The sequence below is a fragment of the Anastrepha obliqua genome, chromosome 3, assembly GCF_027943255.1.
Source record: "Anastrepha obliqua isolate idAnaObli1 chromosome 3, idAnaObli1_1.0, whole genome shotgun sequence".
NCBI lineage: Eukaryota > Metazoa > Arthropoda > Insecta > Diptera > Tephritidae > Anastrepha > Anastrepha obliqua.
Genome location: NC_072894.1, coordinates 88,232,514 through 88,254,860, shown reverse-complemented (window position 1 = coordinate 88,254,860; position 22,347 = coordinate 88,232,514). Strand labels below are relative to the sequence as shown.

The 22,347-nt window shown below is 37.0% G+C and overlaps 1 protein-coding gene across 1 annotated transcript; it reads right to left on the bottom strand.

Moving 5' to 3' along the window:
• Positions 1 to 1,128: 1,128 nt before the first annotated feature.
• On the bottom strand, positions 1,129 to 14,789 carry LOC129240987 (uncharacterized). The gene is made up of 5 exons (XM_054877094.1): positions 13,813 to 14,789; positions 13,147 to 13,601; positions 8,378 to 8,462; positions 3,725 to 4,137; positions 1,129 to 3,662 (listed from the first exon to the last, which is right to left on the bottom strand). Exons 1-5 carry the CDS (start codon positions 14,467 to 14,469, stop codon positions 3,155 to 3,157), a joined length of 2,118 nt encoding a protein of 705 aa, XP_054733069.1. The 5' UTR covers positions 14,470 to 14,789; the 3' UTR covers positions 1,129 to 3,154.
• Positions 14,790 to 22,347: the final 7,558 nt, after the last annotated feature.

Below are 22,347 nucleotides of genomic sequence, written 5' to 3'. Positions count from 1 at the left end.
TAAAGAGAGCTATTTTTTACAAATGAAGTTGAAAAATTGTCAATAATAATTAAACAAATAAAAAATACTAAACTATTTCACCAAATTTATTTCTATGAAGAAAAACCTTTCAAAACAGTTTTGACAGCTGATGGTCAATTTTGTAGATAACCTGCCATATGTGAACGATTAGATTAATTTTTCTGGATTTATTGCTTATCCCTCGCGTACAATTGTTGGCGTATTCCGATGATATTGACATCGTCGGCCTTAACAACCGCGCTGTTAGTTCTGCCTTCTCCAATCTGGATAAAGAGGCAAAGCGAATGGGTTTGGTGGTGAACGAGCACAAAAGGAAGTACCTCCTGTCTTCAGACAAACAGTCGGCGCACTCGCGTATCGGCACCCACGTCACTGTAGACAGTTATAATTTCGAGGTTGTAAAAGACTTCTTTTATTTAGGAACCAACATTAACACCTATAACAATGTCAGCCTAGAAATCCAACGTAGAATCTCTCTTGCCAACAAGTGCTACTTTGGACTAAGTAGTCAACTGAGCAGTAATGTCCTCTCTCGACGAACAAAAGTAAAACTCTACAAGGCTCTCATAATGCCCGTCCTAAGTATGGCGCAGAAGCTTGGACGATGGCAACATCCGATGAGGCGTCCCTGGGAGTGTTTGAGAGAAAGATTATGCGGAAGATTTTTGGACCTTTGCACGTTGGCAACGGCGAATATCGCAAACGATGGAACGATGAGCTGTATGAGCTTTACGACGACGTAGACATAGCGCAGTGAATAAAGATCCAGCGGCTACGTTGGCTGGGTCATGTCGTCCGAATGGATACAAACGCTCCGGCTCTGAAAGTATTCGATGCGGTACTAGCTGGTGGTAGCAGAGGAAGAGGAAGGCCTCCTCTGCGTTGGAAAAATCAGGGGGAGAAGCACTTGGCTTCACTTGATGTGTCCAATTGGCGCCGGTTAGCACGAGAAAGAAACGACTGGCGCTCTTTGTTAAACTCGGCCAAAATCGCGAAAGCGGTTATCGCGCCAATTAATAAGAGAAGAAGTCTAGAGTAATCACTCATACATATTTCCCGTTGCGCTGGTTGATTTTAATGATTCGATATGCCCATAAACAACAACTATAAAATGTGTATAATAATATTTATTCGTAATATTGGTATGATAATATAACATAGAAAATTAACCATAATTTTTTTACTATAGAATTTCTCCATTTAGTTTGAAAAACATCAGTAAAATTAGTTTTAATTCCAAATCATCAACTTCAATCTCAATTAGACTGTAAAAATTCATTCCGGTCGACCAACAAAGTAAAAAGTTTTTCTTCAGTTTATAAGCTTTGACCGTGCATATGTATTTATATGTAAGTATATTCACATCCTCTATAATCCTCGCTATAAGCACGACATACAGAATGCAGTAGTTAACCAGCTCTCAGTGAATTAGCTGATTTGGTTACGTCATGTGGGTTGTGACGGAGGGGCGGTGGTGTTTACGAAAGAACTGAAATTTTTACGAAAAAAATCAACTCAGTCTCCGCGCTTGTTACTTTGTTACCGTCTGAACTATAGATCATAGATAATAAGATGCGAAACTCTCACATTTTGTGTGAGAGCGAACCCAGAACCTCTTTTTAAGACTTAGCAGCGTTACCACTCATGGGGTGGTGAACAGCTGATAAACGAATTGGCGGGCTGCCAGAAGTAAGGCACCAAAAGTAACTGCCGCAAAATAGTTCGTTTTTCATTTGAATTTGAGTTGTGATCAACTAAGTTTGGGATATTTTGCAAACCTACTTTTATTGACTATTTTTTAAACTATAAAAAATTAAAGGTTATCTTCGTTAATTGTTAATCGTTAGTTTTATTTTCATTTTGCTTTTACTTATTGTTATTGTTGTTTCACAAATTTGTTTTTGTTGTTCAATTTTTATTTTATATTCAAATTTTATGTAATTCTTTATAATTATGTTTTTGTCTTTATTATTTTTATGTTTCCATTATGGATGATTTCATTAAAATCTTAATTTTTGATTGTTTTTTTTTTTTTTGCTTATTTATGTATTTTATACTAATTTTGTTTATTTTTATTGTATATATATATATATATATGTGTGGGTGATACAGGCTTACTTCGAAACCAAAGCACCCAACACTAAATTCGGTGACTCAGAAAACAAAAAGAGTTTCGCATCTAGTCATCTATGGTCTGAACCAGGACTGATTGGAAGAGTGTGAAATGAGAACGCAGGATTCTATTGCCGAGTCCCCGGTAATCTATCATCTGTTGTTATAAGCATTACTCCAGCGAAATGAATAAGTTTCCATTCAAAATTAGAACTAATTGAGATCTCGTTTGTTTGAAGAAATATATGTATGTATGTATATGCATAAATTTCAAGTGCACAGAGATCAATAGACATTGCTACTGACTTTTGGTTCATTCATTCATATTTATACTAAGTAGGAGTTCGTTAATTAGTACTTAAAAAAAACCATGTAATTTTCGATTGAATTCTGAGTGTACCCAGGCCGTGCAACATTTAATTACAATGCTATAAGCGGGAAGATAACCAGATTTTCGGTGCTTGTAAGCGGGATATACTTATAAGCAGGACGCTTATATCTTGCTTTTTAGTATATTTAAATAGGTGAAATTTTCTTAAACTTTGTCTAATCCTTATAAGCGGGAAATGCTTATAACCGTGTTTTAAGCGAGAAATAATGTATTTGTGAATATACTCAGCCTAGCCATTGAATGATATCTGGGATTGATACTGTGAGTGCTATTTGTGGATTGATACAGAGTAAATTTTACTTTGTTGGTCGATCATAATGCATATTTACGGTGGGCTTTTGGACTAAATCATGTCTATTTAATAAATAATATTACAATGCAATATCAATAGCTTAGTTTTCATGTTGATGATTGCCTGAGATATCTGACACGCGTGCATAATTTAATCAATGAAACTTTTTTATTAACAATTTTTTAAACATATCTTACGTATCCACTGGTGGTATTAGCTTGTAAGATTACATGCGTAGGTTTACAGAAAAGTTGTTTCATGAAGATTACTAATTTCGTTTGTACAAAGATCGAGGGATTAAGTAATTGAACCTCCTAGAAATAAACTTCTTCTGATAATCACACCTTCTTCGACGAGTCATCACATTTAGTGCTCAAATCGCTCGATTCACAAGTGCACAGCTCGTCTTTCATCTCCTCTTCTATCACGTCTTCGCCACGCTCTATTAGTGTTTCCAGTGGCATTTCCTCCTTGTAACCAGCATACGCAGTAGCACGCTGCTTAATAATCTCTTGTATGATGACTGTCAGAATCTCACGCGAGTCTACGATATGTCCAACTTCTTCTGCTACTTCGACAGTCAACCATGGAGCGACGGTCTTCATGAGATGTTCTTTCTTTGCAGCATCAGTAGCCGGTTCAAGATTGTCCAATACTTCTGGTAGTAAACCAGCAATATGGCCTTGCAATAATTTGGCAGCAGTTACGCTCTTCTGCATTTCTTCATCTAATCCCTTGGTGATAGCATCTTGTTGTAGACGGCGCACCTTTTCAGCCTGTAAGCGTAGCTCCTCAGCTTCAAGGCGGCGTAGTTCTGCTAATTCGGCTTCACGTTGGGCAAGGAATCTGCAACGAAAGCATAAATATTTATAAGGATACTCAAATGTGAAATTATCAGTTAGAAATACTCGGCTTGCTTCTGCCGAAGAGCTGTAATATCCTGTTCGTGCGCCACCTCCAAAATTCCTTGCTCAATGCAAGCATCCACTAGTATGTCGATTATAGGCTGTGCCTCAGCATCGAAGTGGAAGAGTTCGCCATCGTCAATTTCAGTGGCTGCATCAACACCAACTTTAGCCGGAACATAAGGAGGCTCTGGTGGTTTCTCGAGGAATAAATCGGTTTGTGTATTCACCGAGAACTCAGGAGGACGTTGCACCAGCTCTTCCAAATATTTTTCAGTTTGAATAACTTCATGTCGACGACCGTTGACTGGTGGAGGTGTACCAAGAACATTACGTTGATTTCGGCAAACTTTCTGCTTCCGAATGGCGTGCCGTCGACGAATCTCAGCTGCTTTATCGAAGGGATCAGAATTTTCCTTAAAGCGATAGAATAAAGAAAAGAAAAGTTAACTATGTATATTAACATATTTGGAAAAAATATGAGGGGAAGTCGGGAAAGAATATACGTGTACTTTTACACCCGTATGGTGATTCAGATACAGTAATATCGGTAATCCGTTCGCTTGGTCAACGTTGTGATGACTTATGTCGTTTAAATATATATTGCTCGATTCTTACCTTTTATATTTTATATCACAAATTTTCCAATTTGGAACTTCATTGCATTTCTCATACTTTTTGACCTTGAAATGTACTTAAATTAGGTCGAAAATAACTCTTAATTGCTAATTTATTTTATACTTTCAATGTGTTTATGTACATTTTGTATCATAATTTTTTTAGTACGGAATGGAATTAAGTATGCAACTTATTTTGATTATAATAATCAATAACCTTGCCATTGTAGTTATATGGAAGACTGAAAATTCTATTTACGTCGTCGACCAAGACTTAAATCGACATATTACTGTAATGATTTTTATTTCAAAGGCCTTATTTAGTTTTAAACACATATACATACAAGATGGCTCGATTTATATAATTGATGATACGAGTACATATGTACTTCCTAACAAATATTAGTTGCACCTCCGAACGGTAGATGATTTTTAGGAAGACAAAAAAATTACACTACATTTTATTTATACACCCGCGTACACCCTTTTTGGGTGTTTGGCCGAGCTCCTCCTCCTATTTGTGGTGTGCGTCTTGATGTTGTTCCACAAAATGGAGGCACGTACAGTTTCAAGCTGACTACGAACGGCAGATATTTTTATGAGGAGTTTTTTCATGGCAGAAATACACTCGGAGGTTTGTCATTGCCTGCCGAGGGGCGACCGCTATTAGAAAAATGTTTTTCTTACTTTTGGTGCTTCACCGAGATTCGAACCTACGTTCTCTCTGTACATTTTATTTACCTATTTTTATTAACAGGATTTGTTGAAATTGTTTGTATTCTGCGGAGTAAATATTAATATGAAAAAGAGTTATTCTAATAGGAGTCGCTCCTTGGAGATTTTCCATGTTAATAAAGTTGTAAGTAACATTTATACTATTTTACGCGGCCTAAGATTTTCAGGGGTGTTTACATCATTAGAGGCTAGAGGAAAGCTAGCTAAATATTATTTGGGTGTTTGGCCGAACTCTTCTTCCTATTTGTGGCGTGCGTCTTAATGTTGTTACACAAATGTATACATAATATATACTAGGTTGTTCAAAAAGTTTTGCGGTTCGATAAGAAAAACACAAATTTTATAGTTTGAAACGCACTTTATTATTCAGTACAGCCTCTCTGCGCATCAGTACACTTCCCCCCTCCAACGCGACCCCTATTTATGAATCCCATACCTGAAGTGAGAACCTGGAACGGATGTAAAATACGCTTTCCCAGCTAATATCACCTCATCATTTGATGGAAACCGCTTTCCACGCATGAATTTTTTTAGGTCTGGGAAGTCGCTAGGGGCTATATCTGGTGAATACGGTGGATACTCCAACAATTCGAACTTTAATTCATTGATTTTAGCCATTGTCAAAATGATCTTGTGATACGGTGCATTGTACTGATGAAAAATAATTTTTTTCTTTTGCAAACTGGGACTTTTTTCACGAATTTTTTCCTTTAGTTAGTCTAAAAAGGTACAGTAATATTCAGAATTTATTGTTTAAGAGTTTGCAACTAATACACAAACAAAATTCCTTTCGCATCCCAAAAAACTGATGTTAACAACTTCTTGGCCAATTCCTGGATACGAACTCATTTCGGAGCGGAAGAATGATTCTTTAGCCTCCTGTTTTGATTTAAGATCATGGTGATAGACCCAAGTCTCATACATAGTAATAAATCCACGCATAAAATCAACTTTATCCTTGCGAAAACGCTCAAAATGTTGCTGAGAAAGTCGCATTCGAATGTGTTGTTGTTCCATTGTTAGCAAATGCGTCGCCCGTTGTGCATACAGCTATCTGAAACCCAATACTTCATTCAAAATATTGCTTATACTGCCCAATGAGATCTCTTTCAGACACTTGACGATTTTTCAATACGACATCTAGTATTTTTTCTAGGATTTCTGGCGACTGGCAACCCATCTCTCTATTGTACTAATTGATGGCGAAAAGTTCTTATACACTTTCAACATTCGTATATAAATTTCCGTTGCTTTTAGACCTTCCAAAAAAAATTCAATCCACGCACTATACTTGAATTTTTCCTTTGTAGAAAATACTGTAGCACGTCGGTACTAAATGACTTGTAATCAAAAAATGAATTGGCAGATTGAAATGAAACTTCACATATGAGGGGTGTACAAACATAACAAAATTGAGTAGCAATGCCCTCTTCGAACCGCAAACCTTATTGCACAACCTGGTACATACAATATATATTTTAATTATACATACATATATAGTTAAATTTTTTAGTTATTTTTTCAACATTTTAAGTTCTAAGTTTGCATTGTATAATATAAAAATAATTGATTATGAACTTTGTAACTTCCAACGTTGATCTATTGTAAAAGACTAAGAAGCCTTAATGGTACAGCATCATTTAATAATAAATAAATAACTACAAACAGAACCTCATAAGAATGAAAATTAATAATATATGGATATACGTTCGATGCAACTAGCTGAACGTCCAACTAGCAGTAGCCAATTTAGTAATTAGAAAAAAATTATTTTATATTTTTCAGTCACGGATAAAATGGCAGAAATACACTTGTTAAAGTTTAAATATGCACCATTAAGTTTCTCTGCTTATAAAACAACGACAACGCATTTCCAGCAATAACATCGAAAAACTTCTACTAATTTATGGGGTTTAGGGGTAATCAGAATTTTCAAAACATGTTTTTTTTTGCATTTTCTTAAAGTATAATATCTTAAAAATATTGTGTGAAAATTTGAAGTGAATCCGACTCACTTTTCTTGTCTGACTAATTTTAGATGAAACTCCAAGGACTTGTGATGATCACCGCGAGGGACTTCTGGAGAAACGGGCCCCACTCAAATAGCGATAACTTTCACAATTATTAATTTTTATTTTTTAATTTTACTAAAGCCAAGTCAAAACATGATGTATTTACTATATTTTTATTTTTGTAAAATAAAGCAGTTGACTATTAAAAAAATTATTGGAAATCATCATTTTTTCGGACCTCTGACTATAGAGGGTTTGGTTGAAAAGTAATGAGCCTTCCCGCGCGGAGCGTCTGCCAAGCGATCAACCGAATCAGCTGGTGGGGGAAAATGATCGTTGGACCTTCCCCTTCCACTAGAAACCGGTCCCAGTTTGCTGGCAACAGCGGTGCAGTCAACATCGCTCCGCGCGTGATAGCTGTTTTAGAAGTGTGTTAGGATTTTGCAGTGGCGAAAATGCAGCGATCGTTGGAGCAACGTTACTCGATCAAATTTTGCGTAAAGCTAAACAGTTTGTACCTCCAGGAAGCACTGTAAACGCAGCATTTTACAAAGAAGTGCTCATGCGGCTGAAAAACCGCGTCGCCCGGGTTCGGCCCGACCTCGTCAACAATTGGACCCTTCATCACGACAATGCGCCGGCGCACACCGCCTTCCTCTGCACCTCTGCATTGGCCAAGATGGGGGTTCCGGTGCTTCCCCACTCTCCCTACAGCCCAGACCTGTCCCCTCCGGACTTCTTGTTCCCGCGCCTGAAAAAAAAAGCTGAAGGGGAGGCGTTTCGACTCCATCGAGGCGATCCAAAAAACTGTGACAGCCGAATTGAACGCGATTCCGGCAGATGAGTTTAAAAAATGTTTCCTGCAGTGGAAGGACCGCTACCAGCGGTGTATTCACGTTCAAGGGAATATTTGAAGAATATTAGTTGTTTAATAAAACTGCTTAAAAAAATAAGGCTCATTACTTTGCAATCAAACCCTGTATATACCAAAAATTAGCAAATCGGTTTTAAAAAATATTGCATATAAACCGATCTCTGTTACTACGATTACAGGATTTCGGAACGCAGTTTGAATTTTGACATAACTGAAGTAAAAATCGGAAAATTAAAATATCGGAGAATAATCTCATATAATATTTTTTTACTTTTGTACCTTTGATTATACAACCATTAAAAAGAGGTTTCCTTACAAAATATTTCTTAATCTTACATTGGAGCCTCCTGGGTAGAATATTGCAGTTAAAGGATTTGAGATGGAATGTATAGCAAATGATATAAGAATTTGTGCTTACCAAAAGCTGTTGAGTACCAAAAACGGATCCACGTATCACACGGCGGTCGTACATGACATTGCGGTAGGGTTGAGGCGCAGTATCTCTGTAAAAAAATAGCATGGTTAAGTGGTTGCAAATTTTATATAAAAATAGTTAGCTTCGGAAGTTGTTAGTTTAGAAACATGAAAAGGCATAACTAGACTCTAAATCGATGAGTTCCAAAGACTGTCTATTTACCATGCTGCGCATTCTTAGCAAATAAGCCACTCATTTCAAGACAACTTACTTGCGCATTCAACTTAACTTTAACTTGACGAATTCCAATATATATCGGCTGCATGAGAACTTTCGATATCGATAACTATGATTTCACAACTGAGAATGGGAAAATGTGTTGACATATCTGTTCAGTATGATTTAGCAAGTTAAGTCGTTTAACGCCAGAGCAATGCTTCCAAAATTGAGGAAAAAATAAATATGTTCGCGCGGTTCGTAGAGCACTAGCGGCATCATCGGTCTTTATTTCTTTCGAGATGATGTTATAGTAAATGGAGAATGTTATGCTGGCCAACTATTTGCTTCCAAAAATTAATCCAACAAAGCATTCCAACAAAACGGCACAACTTGCCATACAGCGCGCTTAACAATCGATTTATTGCAATATTCAAGCCACCACTGACACTATACGGCCAAAATTGGACTGATCGAATGGAATATTTAACTCGTTGCCGCGACGGACACATGCAGGATATCATATTCAAAAAATAAATGCTTAAAATAATCTGCCAAATTATGATCAAAAAATTCATTCCAACAATATTTCTGTTTTGTATTATTATTTTAAGTTCTAAAAAACACCCGGAAAGTTGATTTTTGTCATATCAAAGTAATGATATATTAAAGGTAAAGGGTTATCAACTTTGCAGGGCTGATAAAAGTAGTCGTGGTGGTGATGTTGCTTTTTATTGTATGTTTATGCAGTTAATGTTTTAAATTGTTTCTTGACGTCGTTGACGTTATGTATTTAGTATATATGTAGGCTTAATTGTTATGTTAGCTTTTCCGATTTCATAAACTTGAATTATTAAAATATTGTAATAACAGGAGACTTTAAAAGCAACTTGCTCGTAGATAGTGTCAAAATTTCCGTTTGGTGGTCTGATGTCCCATGCAATTACATAAGGGTTTTCCAATAAGAGGTGTTATTTTGGTATTCAAAGAAAAATGCTATTTTTTAATAGAAATGATCGAATGTTTATTTCATTATAAAGAGGAAGGTATGCCATTAATAGTGGAAAATAACATCAGGCAAATGACCACCACGACCACGCTTGCAGGACAATATCCTTTTCATGAAATTTTCCATAACCGAATTGCAAAGTGGCTGCCCTATAGCCTCAATAGCCTCACGAATTCCATCTTTGAGGTCTTGAATCGACCCTAGGCTATTGGCGTAGACCTTCTCTTTTACGTGGCTCCAAAGAAAAAAGTCAAAAGGTGGTAAATCATAAGATCTCGGTGGCCAATTGTGATCACCTCTTCGAGAGATAACACGGTCCGGAAACTTTTCCCGTAAAGGATCAATGGTTTCGTTGCTTGGGTGGCACATAGCACAGTCTTGTTGAAAATAAACGTTGTCCAGATCAATACCACCCAATTCCGCCATAAAAAATCGTTAATCATCTCTCGATAGCGCAATCCATTCACCTGTAACACTTGTTATTGGAAAACCCTGTATATAATTGGAGCTTACACCCTTTACCGAAAAATAATTTTAAAGGAATCGATTTCCGAAAAGCTGGCCACCATGATATGTAAAACACAACTAGAAGCATTTAAGTGGGCTATGCTAAGAAATGGATTTTCATGAGTATAGATAAGGATTCAGCAGACGAATTCGTCCATTCCGTGATGAAGTTAGGCTTACCTTTTTGTGTATGTGTTGAAATTTTTGTTGCTAAAACTCACCATGTTAGTGTTTCTGAGCCAGAGTTCCTATATGCAGCCAAGGGCCATTCCTTATCTCAGGAATCCCACTAAATTAGCTGAAGCATATTTCGAAAGCTTCAAGTTAATCTAAACTACTTTCAGAATTTTCCACTTCTTTCAGAATTTTCCACCGATCCCATTTTCCCCAACAGATTATTGGCATCGTTTACCTCGTCTAGGTCATCGTCTGGATTGGTCGTTTTAAATATCTTCAGCTGGGCTTTCGTTAGGTCAAACCTTAGCTTTTTGTCAACTTCTAGTACCGGTAGGCAAACGACGTTCAGCTGCCACACAAATGTCATACTGCCCTGCCTTGATTAGTGTCTTTTTCGAAGTGGTTTAATAGCCCTGCATCTCTAAGCTCCATTACTGGCAACCAAATAAAAGCACGAGGCGGGAAAGTGATGTCCTTTCCGGGAAAAAAGGTTGATTTTTAAACGGTCCCGTGCGCTGCTGATCTCAGTTACGCATTTCTATGAGACCTTCCTTGACCAATCGCCACAGATCGAATAATACCACGTCCACTATTAATATGTTAAGACTAAATTTCCGTCCGACCGTCTATAACTCTTATTATCTATGAATTTATTTTATTTCAAAAATTAACAACCAGTCCTGATTAAATTTTAATAAAATATGCCCGGGGATAAAAACTTCGGTCCGAACCGAATTTAGCACTTCCTTACTTGTTATTTATTATTATTGCCATACAAGGTAATGTTCTTTAAATGAACACAATTGTGTATTTCAAAGCCACGGGAGCCGACGGACTGCCTGTTGAGCTATTCAAACATGGCGGCGAGGAGCTGGTAAGGTGCATGCCTCAGCTTCTATGCAAAGTATGGTCGAATGAAAGCATGCCTGCCAAATGGAATTTAAGTGTGCTCTGTCAAATCTATAAGAATGGTGGTCCTGTAATCTGTACCGCCTAAAAGGTTCTAACGAGTGTATTGTGTGAAATGCTGAAGCCCACCAGCAACCAACTGATTGGACCTTATCAGTGTGGCTTTAGACCTGGAAAGTCTACCACCAACCAAATATTTACAATACGCCAATCTTGGAAAAGACCCATGAAAGAAGAATCGACACACACATTTTAAGAAAAAAGCAATTTCGCAAGGAAATAAAATTGTGAAATAACAGCGAAACTGCCCTAAATATATTTAAATGCACATATTAAAAAACACATGAAACGTCCGACAAGTAAATGCGAAAATGAAACAGATTGTTACAGGGTCCAGTACTCGAAGTGTAACCAACTGCAGACCGCTCGCGCAGCTGGTGCACGGCCATCAGCTGTCCGTTAATTGGCTAAATGATAGTTCAGAGTATAGTTTACAGGCGGAATGAAGCGTTTTGCCGAGTGTAAACGCGAAAAAAGACAATCAGTAATGGATTTCAAACGTAATAGTGTGATTGGTCACGTGAAATAGTTCAAAAAGTGAAAAAGTGAAATGGTTCAAAAAGTGAAGAAGCGACTTGAGTGAAATCCCCGACGAAGTGCCAACCAAATGGCGAAAGAGCTGAAAAATGATTTCAAAACAAGCCTTACAAGATCAAAAGGCACATGATCTCACACCGAAGCAGCAAAAGGTCTGACTTAAGAGAGAGCGAAAGAGTTGCTTCGCCTGGACGAAAGCGGTAATTTACGTACATTGTGTTCTCTGACGAGAAAAATGTTTCAAATTGAGCAATTCGTAAACTCCCAAAACGATAGGGTTTATTTGACCAACCGTTCTTCCACAATTTGAGTCATCGCTTGGCCACCAGGATGCAGCACCCGCCATGGGTAATAGTTTGGTCCGCTATAACCGCAGATGGGCGCTCTCCAATCGTTTTCATCGAGCCTGGCGCCAAGGTAAATGCAAAATATTATCGGGAAAGTATTCTGGAAGTTATTTTGAAGCCGTGGGCAGACAAATATTTCGCTGGCAGACCATGGACGTTTCAACAGGACACGGCACCGTCTCACAAAGCTCGTTTCTGGACTGTCTCTAGGCCATAGTCAAGTCAAGAGGTGTTGTATCAAGCTAAAGTAAGTGGATTCTTAATTTTGTATTGTTTTCACAATTTTTTACTTTGAATTGAATAAAAGTAATTTTACAAACTAAATTTAAGGCCTTTTTAATTGGTTACACTTCGGGTGCCGGACCCTGTATTTCACCTTTATTATTCCGCCATTATTGTATACATAGACTAGGATATACAATATGAAGATAACAATTCTTATAGTGCAATATTATGTATGAGTTAATGAAATTATTAAAACAGAACATTTCTATTTGTTTCCATTTAATCATGGATTGAAAATTAATGAAAAATCGAAATTAATGAAATCGGAAATTTCGGCCAATAATTGTATCGAAATAGCCAAAGTGACAAACAAAATTAATTTAGAAAATTCTACCAGCAACAATGCCTGTTTTTAGTGGATTCTACTATAAGTCAAGACACATTGAACAAGTAGCAACAGTAGAGCAAAAACAATAATATTAATTACTTTTAATCCTTATAATGTCAATTTCTATAAGCTAAGATTGAAGATTTACAGTATTTTTTTTAAATAAATGTGACAACTTAGAGAACAAATAAATAGAAGAAAATCAAATCAACTGCTCTGCTGCTACTACCTGTTCAATGTGCCCTGCTTTAAGCATATTCGAGACCTTTTTGTTTATTTCATAATGCTAATGACACGTACGAGTATACAAGGAAGAGAGAAATTTCAACTAAAATTCAGTGTGGCGAAATACTGTGCTCAAATATATGTAAATTTGGTTGCCTGGGTCGATGATTACCTTTTTGCGCGACGTTGCTGAATTTGCTCCTTAAATTGTTGTTTAGTTAGCTGTACGCCACCCGTTAAAGAGTACCGAAATGGAGGAGGCGACAGACCGCCCCGCGTACCATTTAAAGTCGCAGCGCTCGAAGCCGAAGTCGCAGTCACATTTCCATATAGTTTCGAATTCGGATGAACATTATTCAACGTAGGGCGCTTTAACTTTGTCATGGACACCTTATCGCCCGTAGCTATCGTTGTTGACGCTACCGAGCCGTTATGAAGTTTGCCCTTGTCAGTGACGGGAGCGACGACACCGCTACTAGTTAACACCATCGGGTGCGAGGAATATGCATAGATGTGTGGTTTTAGAAACCATGGTATGGGTGGCTCTTTGGGGGGCGGTAAAAACACACCAGAGGGTACTGTAGTGATGAAGAGTGGACGTTTGACAACTTGGTCTTGTGGACTTGCCTAGGAATGTATGTGAATTAGGTGAAAGTATAAATCATATTTTTGGAACTATTTAAACTCGAGAGGAATATTTGAGAAGTGCCATATACCTTTCATTTTTTCATATATCTATAAAGAGAGCTGCATTTCTTATTTGCAAATTTTTTGTACGGAGTATATGACATTTCTCTGTAATAATATTTCTCAATGTTTACATAGGAAAGTTCCCTACATTTGAAGAATGTCTAGACTTGATCCACACATCTGCAGCTGTTGTATAATGCAGATTACGTAGTTTCCGATTCAATTCATCTCTCAACTGTTCAACATCTTCGTCGCTTGTCCTCCCCGGGGACGAGTGGGTCATTTTCTTCGAGGAGAAGGAGGAGGAGAAATACTTTTTTTGATAATGTGATTGCTGCTGTGACAATGGTGTATTTTCGTCAGTTGCCACATTCTGGCGAGTATGCCGCGCCAATTCTGGCTTCTCGAAGCGACGTATTGGGCGCACAATTGCGTTGGGCTTACCACTATCAAACTGGTTCGACGGATCGTCGTTGTTGAGGACGGTAAAGGCTGTGATTGGTTTATATGGATATATATTTATAGGTTGGGAGCAATCGATACGATTATCAAAGGTGTTGGTATGTAGCGGAGGTCGGTAGGTGGTAGCGAAAGAGAAATTTTGGGTGCGCACAGTAGGGATTATGCTGCTATTCAACTCCGGTGTTGCGACAATTGTAGGGGCCTCATTGGTTACATCATTGACCACGGTGGTGTTGGTACTGCTATTGCTTCCAGCGTTCGGAGTGGGGTGAGTTTCTGTTACAGAAGAATTTGAAGGGAAGTGCTCAGGATTTGTGACATGAGGTTGTCTCTCAATTTTCATAATTTTTTGGCAGCTCTTAACAATATCGGCTTCAAAACTTTGAGAATGCAGTTATCACTATTTCAACATTGAGACGATTGAAAAAATAACACACTCCAACTTGACTCTTTTGTTGTCCGAGAAATTATACACACTTTAACAAAAGGTCTTAGGTCACTTCGTTGTGCCAGCAAATCGATATTCAAGCTTTTACTTAGCTAAACGAATAAAATAATTTCAGCGACACAGCGGCGAAATACATGTGCGTACCGATTATTTACAACGTTCCCGTATCCACTAGTACACGTTTAAATACGGGCGTACGCCACGGCCCTCGGCGACCAAATGACCAAAACACATGCCGCGCAGTGGCAATACTCGAATAGACTTAGTTCTAGTCGTTCTAGGCATTCGGAAAATAACGATGGTCAATTGCTCTTCAAGAGAAGACTGGGTGAAATGGAGCAGTTTGGGTGAAGGGTCAAGAGACCAACTCGCACACGCAACCTGCTGCCATTTTCCTCAGTTGGTCAACAGCTGAGTGAAATATTTAAATAAGTTGGTTGTGGGTAGGATGGGACTAACAAAAATAGTATGAAAATACTCGGAAAGTATATGCATGTGTGTGTGTATACTTTCATTGTTAATTCATTTTTATGTAAAGCAATGTATGTATGTATATACTTTACTTTACTTTGCATAGTTAAAGGTTACAAAAGAGAGAAGTTGTATGTACATTTGACTACAATTAATTCTATACGTTTGTTAAATAATAATTTGCAAGCACATTTTGCATATACAATCTAAAATATTGAATAAGCACTGTAAGGTCTCGTTTTATGCAAATAATTTTTATGCGATTTTGAAGTTGAGCGGCTTGTATTTCGTCCAAAAATTTTTTGAACAAACATATGTACATATAGGCTTGGTTAGGAAGACCGCGTATATACAGTCTCTCAAAAAGACTGAAAGCTCATACCATTCAACCATTTTCTACCTTTATTGCCTTTACCGCAAATATCTATTGCAGAGACAGTATCTTGTGATTATGAAGGTGATTTGGAACCACTTCGCAAACAGTGCAAACCATTATCAGATAGTGATAATGATTAAAAAATTTAAAACTATATTACTTTTCAATAAAACAAAATAAATTAAGTTTGAGTACCAGTTTATTTCAAGCTTTCATATAAATTTCCTGCAGACATTCGAAATAATTTATTAAGCAGCCTATTTCGTTTAATTTCTGCATACTTTTTTATGTGGTTTTAAGTTAATTTTAACTCGATGTTTTAGCTTTATGCGATTTTAGAAAATTACGGAACGCATCCCTACTTTTTCAAGGCAAGTAAAGTCATTTTTAATGGGAATAAAACGAGACCTTACCAAGGCTGCCCATTTGTTTAAATTTTTGGGAATAAGTAATTTTCCTAGATTTTAAATACATATGTAACACTGTTTCACATATTATTATATGTATATATATGTATATATATGTATATAAATAATTGGCGCGTACACCTTTTTTGGGGGTTTGGCCGAGCTCCTCCTCCTATTTTTGGTGTGCGTCTTGATGTTGTTCCACAAATAGAGGGACCTACAGTTTCAAGCCGACTCCGAACGGCAATATTTTTAAGAGGAGCCTTTTTTCATGGCAGAAATACACTCGGAGGTTTGCCATTACCTGCCGAGGGGTGACCGGTATTAGAAAAATGTTTTTTTTTAGTTTTGGTGTTTCACCGAAATTCGAACTTATGTTCTCTCTGTGAATTCCGAATGGTAGTCACGCACAAACCCATTTGTCTACGGCGGCCGCCGTATTATTATATGTAACAAATACTAAAAAACTCTGTGCAAAGAGAGTTTGTTTGGAATTCCTCACCTTAAAATATATTTTTTTAATTTGTCCTGTGATAAAATATATCATTTTCGTCCTCAAGTCTTGGTAGCCATCCATAAAAAAAGATCTTGAAATCATTATTTTGTACAAGCGACAAAATATTTAAGTTTGTATGGGAGATGCACGCCCCCCTTTTCCAAGTTTCTATTTCAGGTTTTCACATTTTAGGCTATATGTCAGTTGCTACGCCCCTTATACCATATGTCAGAGTTAACATTTCTTTCCTTCAAATCGAGCGCACGGAAAGATGTTTAAATATTTTAGTGTGGCGTATTGATTACCTAGAAATTAATTATTACATTATCAATTATGAAATCCGAGGCGATGAAATATTTGCTCAGTAACTAAACAATTATTTTTAATTATGTGAAATTTGACCTTGAGACGGTCCAGAAACGAATCGCAAGTTACCCGAATGTGACTTGCAGGTATTTTGGTCCACTCGCGGCAATGGCTTTTTTCAGCGCCTGGAGATTGGTGAATCTTTTAGTTCGGACCTTACTCTCCTTCTGTTGAAACGTCTATGGTCTGCCCACGGCTTCAAAGCGTACCAGAGTACTTTCCCGATAATATTTCGCATTTATGTACCTTGGTGCCAGGCTCGATGAAAACGATTGGAGAGCGCCCATCTGCGGTTACAGCGGCCCAAATCATTACCTGTGGCGGGTTCTGCCTCCTGGTGGGAGTTTACGAATTGTTGAATTTGAAAAATCGTCTCGTCAGAAAACACAATGTTCGGAAATTGACCGCTTTCGGCCAAGCGAAGCAACTCCTTCACTCTCTCAAGTCTGACTTGTTGCTAAGATCATGTGCCTTTTGGATCTTGTAAGGCTTGACTTTGAAATCATTTTTAAATATGCGGCGGATGCTACGGTCAGATATTTTCAGTTCTTTTGTCATTTGATTGGCACTTCGTCTAGGATTTCGCTCAAGTCGCTTCTTCACTTTTTGAACCATTTCACGTGACGTTGCAGTCTTTTGATGGCCACCTCCATGACGTTTCGCGATGCTCCTAGTATCATTGTAGTATCATTTTGCCAAATAACAGACAACTGATGCCCATGCAGCTGCGCGAGCGGTCTGAAAATGGTTACACTTCGACTGCCGGACCCTGCACTTCAGATTTTAACAATTACATACTAAAGAAAAATTGCTCAAATTTGTTGCGTTTCCACAGCAGCTTACTTTTGGGTTTGCTGCAGCCAACGTGTTTAAACGCAAACACCAGCTGAAACGCTTGTCAAATCCCACACAAATATTATAACCTAAATCTATCTGTCACAGCGTGTTTGTGTTGGATTTGCTTGCATTTTTTTTTAATTAAATGGTGGAAATAGTGTCCATTTACAAAATGTTTCTTCTTTCGTCATTGCCTTATTATCGAAACATGACAACAATGTTTTGAATTTCATTGGCGGCCGGCGTTTAAAATTTAGATATATGTAAACAAACGAATCGCTCTTTAAACACAAGCACGCAGTGAAAACCCAATATATGCAAATCCAGGGTTTAACTTTCGTGCAAACGTATTATAGCCCACTTTTAAACAAATTTATGGAGATATACAACGGCAACTTTTTTAAAGAAAGTAGTTCTGTTATTTAAGATTTGTATTAACAAGCATGGCATCACCCACTAAAAAAGAAATGTGAAAAAGAAAATTCTTGGAAAAACTGTGGTATATCTACTAATAAAATAACAATGCTTCATTTTATTCAGAATTCAAGGACACAAGAATACAAATGTATTCGTATTCCCAGATAAACCGGAATCCTAAAAAAGAGCTAGCCAATGGCGCTATCTGAAGTATATGTGCCGTTGTGCGTTCAAAATTTCGTAAACTAGTAGCAAAGTTATTACATCTAAAGTGGTAGAGGTTTTATTGGTAAAAATTCCATGCCTGTTCGAGCCACCCTTCATATAATTGGATTTATTCGGCTCGGTTAAATGCGTTCGTTTGGTGGCTATACAGGCTTTTATAGCTTAATGCCTTGCTCCTTTAAGCCTAACTGTGTGAATATATGTAGATTATGCTTAACAATTTTGTTTACTCATTGCTTTATTTTAGAGGTGTCAGAAAGAAAGAAAGTAAGAAATCGATAAAAAGGTAAAAGGAAATAAATATTAAACGGGAAAGCACGAATACAATGTGTTTGTATGTGGTTTTGACCATTTTCTGAAAAGGTGCGTGGTGAGATACCAGTTCATGACATTTGCCCTTGAACAAGGTAAAAAATACTAGTTAAATGTGCGTCATGCCACTTGTTTACAGCACTAAAGCTCTTACTTTTGTTATAAATAGAAATGAGATTTTCTCGTAAATTTCTTTATTACTCAGGTACTTCTTATATTTGTTAATTAGAGCTTATTATGCAACCGGACAACCCTTCACACCTCTGTATGAAAATTAGCATTTGAAATTATATTTCAGATTTCCAATGCTTCTAACCGCTTTCGCTGCACTTCAGTGCGAATTAAAATATAATGCAATATTATAAATTGTTATTTTTCAAATGCAATGCAGTTTCCAATTTTAAGCTCGCAATTACACTTAGTGTCACAAGTCTACGCTCCTTTGTGGGTAGTTGAAAGTTTTTGCAATATATTTTTTTCACTATTTAACGACAATAAACTTAACAAATAAAATGCATAATTCATTTAGATCAGAACATTTAAAAAATAAACTACCGATTTTATTTAAAACGCACAAATGACAATTTCCAAAAGTCTACGCTCATTTACTTGTATAAAAAATTTTAAATATTCAAAAAACTCTCAAAAGATATGCATATATAATATCTAGTAGCTTGTTGACATATACACATTTCTCTGCAATTACTGAGCATACAGTTTTCCAAATTGGTAGTCTCTTCAAAGGTAATCTTCTCCCACATAACATTTTTCAAGACCTTTTCGATTGTGGAAATGGGGACACTATTTTCGACTGGGGACACTATTGAGAAGTAATCACTTAACTATATGGGCCGTATTCTTGGACCATTGTCTTGTTGAAAGCAGTATTCATTTCATAGCCCCAGCATCACAGCGCCGTACTTTAAATTTTATTTTAAGATATCCAAATAAGCAAACTTATCCATTTTTGGGTCAATAAACTGCAATTTTCCCACCCCAGCAGCTGCCATACGCCCCACCACCGCTATACTTTAGTGTTGATAATCATATTCTTTATTCAGCGCTGTACTAGATTTCCTCCATAAATTTTTTTTATTTTTCATTTGTTACCAAAAGTGCAAAACTTGAGTTCATCCATCATAGCCGGGTTTTCTTAAGACCATCTGGAACTAATATATTTCTGAAATTTATTCCTTATTTCACATTTCAAAAGCATTTATCTTCATGGATGTCCGATGGACAGATGGCATTCAACTTTGGGGCACTGCAGCTAACTTCAAAGATTCCAGTCGAAAACCCTCAGAATGATCTCAAACGCCCCTTATTATATCACAAATGCACAAATTCATCGTAATCTCACAATAATTGAAGAAACATCACACAGCACACAACTCCAATCGCACTCAAACCCTCTTGTTAGAGAAATAATTGCAAATCCATTAACGTTCACCAGACTCAAGAGAAAGCCTACAAAAGACCTAATATGATAATAAACTAGTCTAAAGAATTATTTATCATAAAATGAGTAATTGGTTGCACCACCGGGTACATTACATAAATATTTTTTCTCTTACATGAATTAGCTTTAGGTAAAAATATTGCTTAATGTTTAAAAAACAGATGGCAATAAAGAAATGGATTACAAAAACAAAAAAAAATATCATTATTATATCTTCTATACTATTATATAAAGGTGAATGTCTGTACGTTGTCCGCGCATCACTACGAAATGACGACACCAAATGACGTAAAAATTTTTATACATTCATATTTTCACCTAATGAAGGTTATAGGCATGTTTATATGACGTAACTCCCTTCCCACAGCCCCCAGGCCGCGCCACCACTCTCATTCGTCACTAATAATCGAATATTTGCTTAAATTTAATCTAAAAAATCTTAGTTTTTCCTATTTCCCACTATTTATAGCACACTCTAGACTTCATAATCCGCATAAGCTGTTCAACTATGACCCAAATGCAAAGTTCAAAGACGGTTTGAGATAGAAAATTATATTAATAAAAATAATTTTGCTTGATATTTTTCTGATTGGCTGTTTTGATTTTATTCAACGAGGCATAGCAACGGATGCCGGGTATTGTAATATTATGGTTATTAATAAAAAAATATTTTCTATGAAATTATTGTTTGTAATTCTTTTATATACATATCCTAAATCCCTCAAAACTACTCCTACGCGAGCGGGGCCGCGGGTTAAAGCTAGTTATACATAATATTCATTTCCAACAACATAAAAGCGATCTCGCAAATGAGCGAAGTTGTACGCTCAATTGTGATACTCGCCTTACAACGTAGAATCAAAACTATCAATGGCAACAGAGAAGTATAAAACCTAACGGCCTTTATACTTGTATTTGGGGAAATCGCAGAACTGACAAATGGGAATTGTAAACCAATTTTTCTTGACATGCTGAAATGGGAGAAGTTTTTATTTTAAACTTTGTGTCTGTAAGCCATGTAATTGGCGCTGGAAATGACACTAATAACACAGGCCGACAAAATTTAACCAACATTCAGACCCAGAAACCAGACTATATATTTCCGAAGGTTTATGATGCGCTGAATCCAAATCTGGCCTCAGAATTGCTCTATCAGCTCTGGTTTTCGAGATATCCTAACCTAAAAGTCGGCCTAGTTCCATTAAACACGAAAGATACGATTATCGTAAAAACTCAAACTAATAAATTAATTTTAGTTATCAATCCGAATTTTGCATGGACAGAGAAGCAGATATTAGTTTAAATTATTTCGGATACTTTTCCTTGTAGACTAGTGTAATTATTAAAAACAGAAAATATTTTCATAAGCCACTTTAACATACTGGTGATAAAGGCTGAAGTTACCATTGGATCAAAATCCTCACCTAATATTGTCTCTTTGGGAGTGTAGAGAAATTTGATAAATGTCCAGGTTTTCCTGTGGGGTTTCTCGAAATCCAAAACCACTTTACCTGATGATTTTCTTTCCAAAGTGGCACACAGAACGTTTGGCGAACAGTGCACTAAATTTGATAATATATGTATTTTAACAACTTCAACATGTTGCTGAATCGTGTAACTTTTCGTGGCTCAATACTAAGGCTATATAAATATTTCCTGGCAACTGAAGCTTTATCAAGATAACCGCCATGCATTGTTAATACTAGCTGTACTCCGTCACGCCTTGCTGTGGCTTAGTCTGCTTTATTATTATTATTATGTTGGGGATAAAGCACTGTTACGTTTATTGTGCCTCCAATTGAAATAAGTAGATTGCCAGCCCGCCTATCCTAGTTTGATGATAGATAAAAACTACCTTCGAGCAGGTATTTCATGTTTTCATCCGCGACTGGTATTTTATGTCCCACTTACCCTACAGAATGCCGAGTGTTCCCCTAACCGCGACCTGGAGACGTGACCGATGGGAGACAGGTTGAAGGGATAGTATATATTCCAAGATTTACGCAATATCAATCCTACTTACGAGAGGAACTTTAGTGTGGACTGTAAGTGCTTAAAATTCATTTATCCGTTCATTATTAAATCGTGACCCAGTATATAAGTAGGTCAATGTTCAAGAATGCATCTTGCAATTTCGTTTTTTACTCTGCAAAATTTGCAGATTTCTCAGTTCCTTCAGATTTAGTGAGAACTGTCGTGACAACTTTCTCGTTGTTCTGATACAAGTTCATGAAATTTTTAAAATGTTTTCGGTTGCAGGAGCCCACAAATACTCTGAATTGTTTCAAACTTTGTTGATTGCCCGAGAGCTCCTTCTTCTTTATCGGGGTGAACAATGACCCCTTGCCCAAGCCGCAGAAGGACTCCGGGCCTACCGCGTAACTAGACTTTTGGGAGGCAAGAACTG

Bases quoted from the DNA above. Each gene is read 5' to 3' on its own strand.
- LOC129240987 (XM_054877094.1), bottom strand. From the start codon at position 14,469: ATGAAAATTGAGAGACAACCTCATGTCACAAATCCTGAGCACTTCCCT. The intron at 8,463-13,146 runs GTAATCATCGAC...ATTTTTTTACAG, and splicing joins CAGCAACGTCGCGCAAAAAG to AGATACTGCGCCTCAACCCT. The intron at 3,663-3,724 runs GTATTTCTAACT...CTTTCGTTGCAG, and splicing joins CTTCGGCAGAAGCAAGCCGA to ATTCCTTGCCCAACGTGAAG.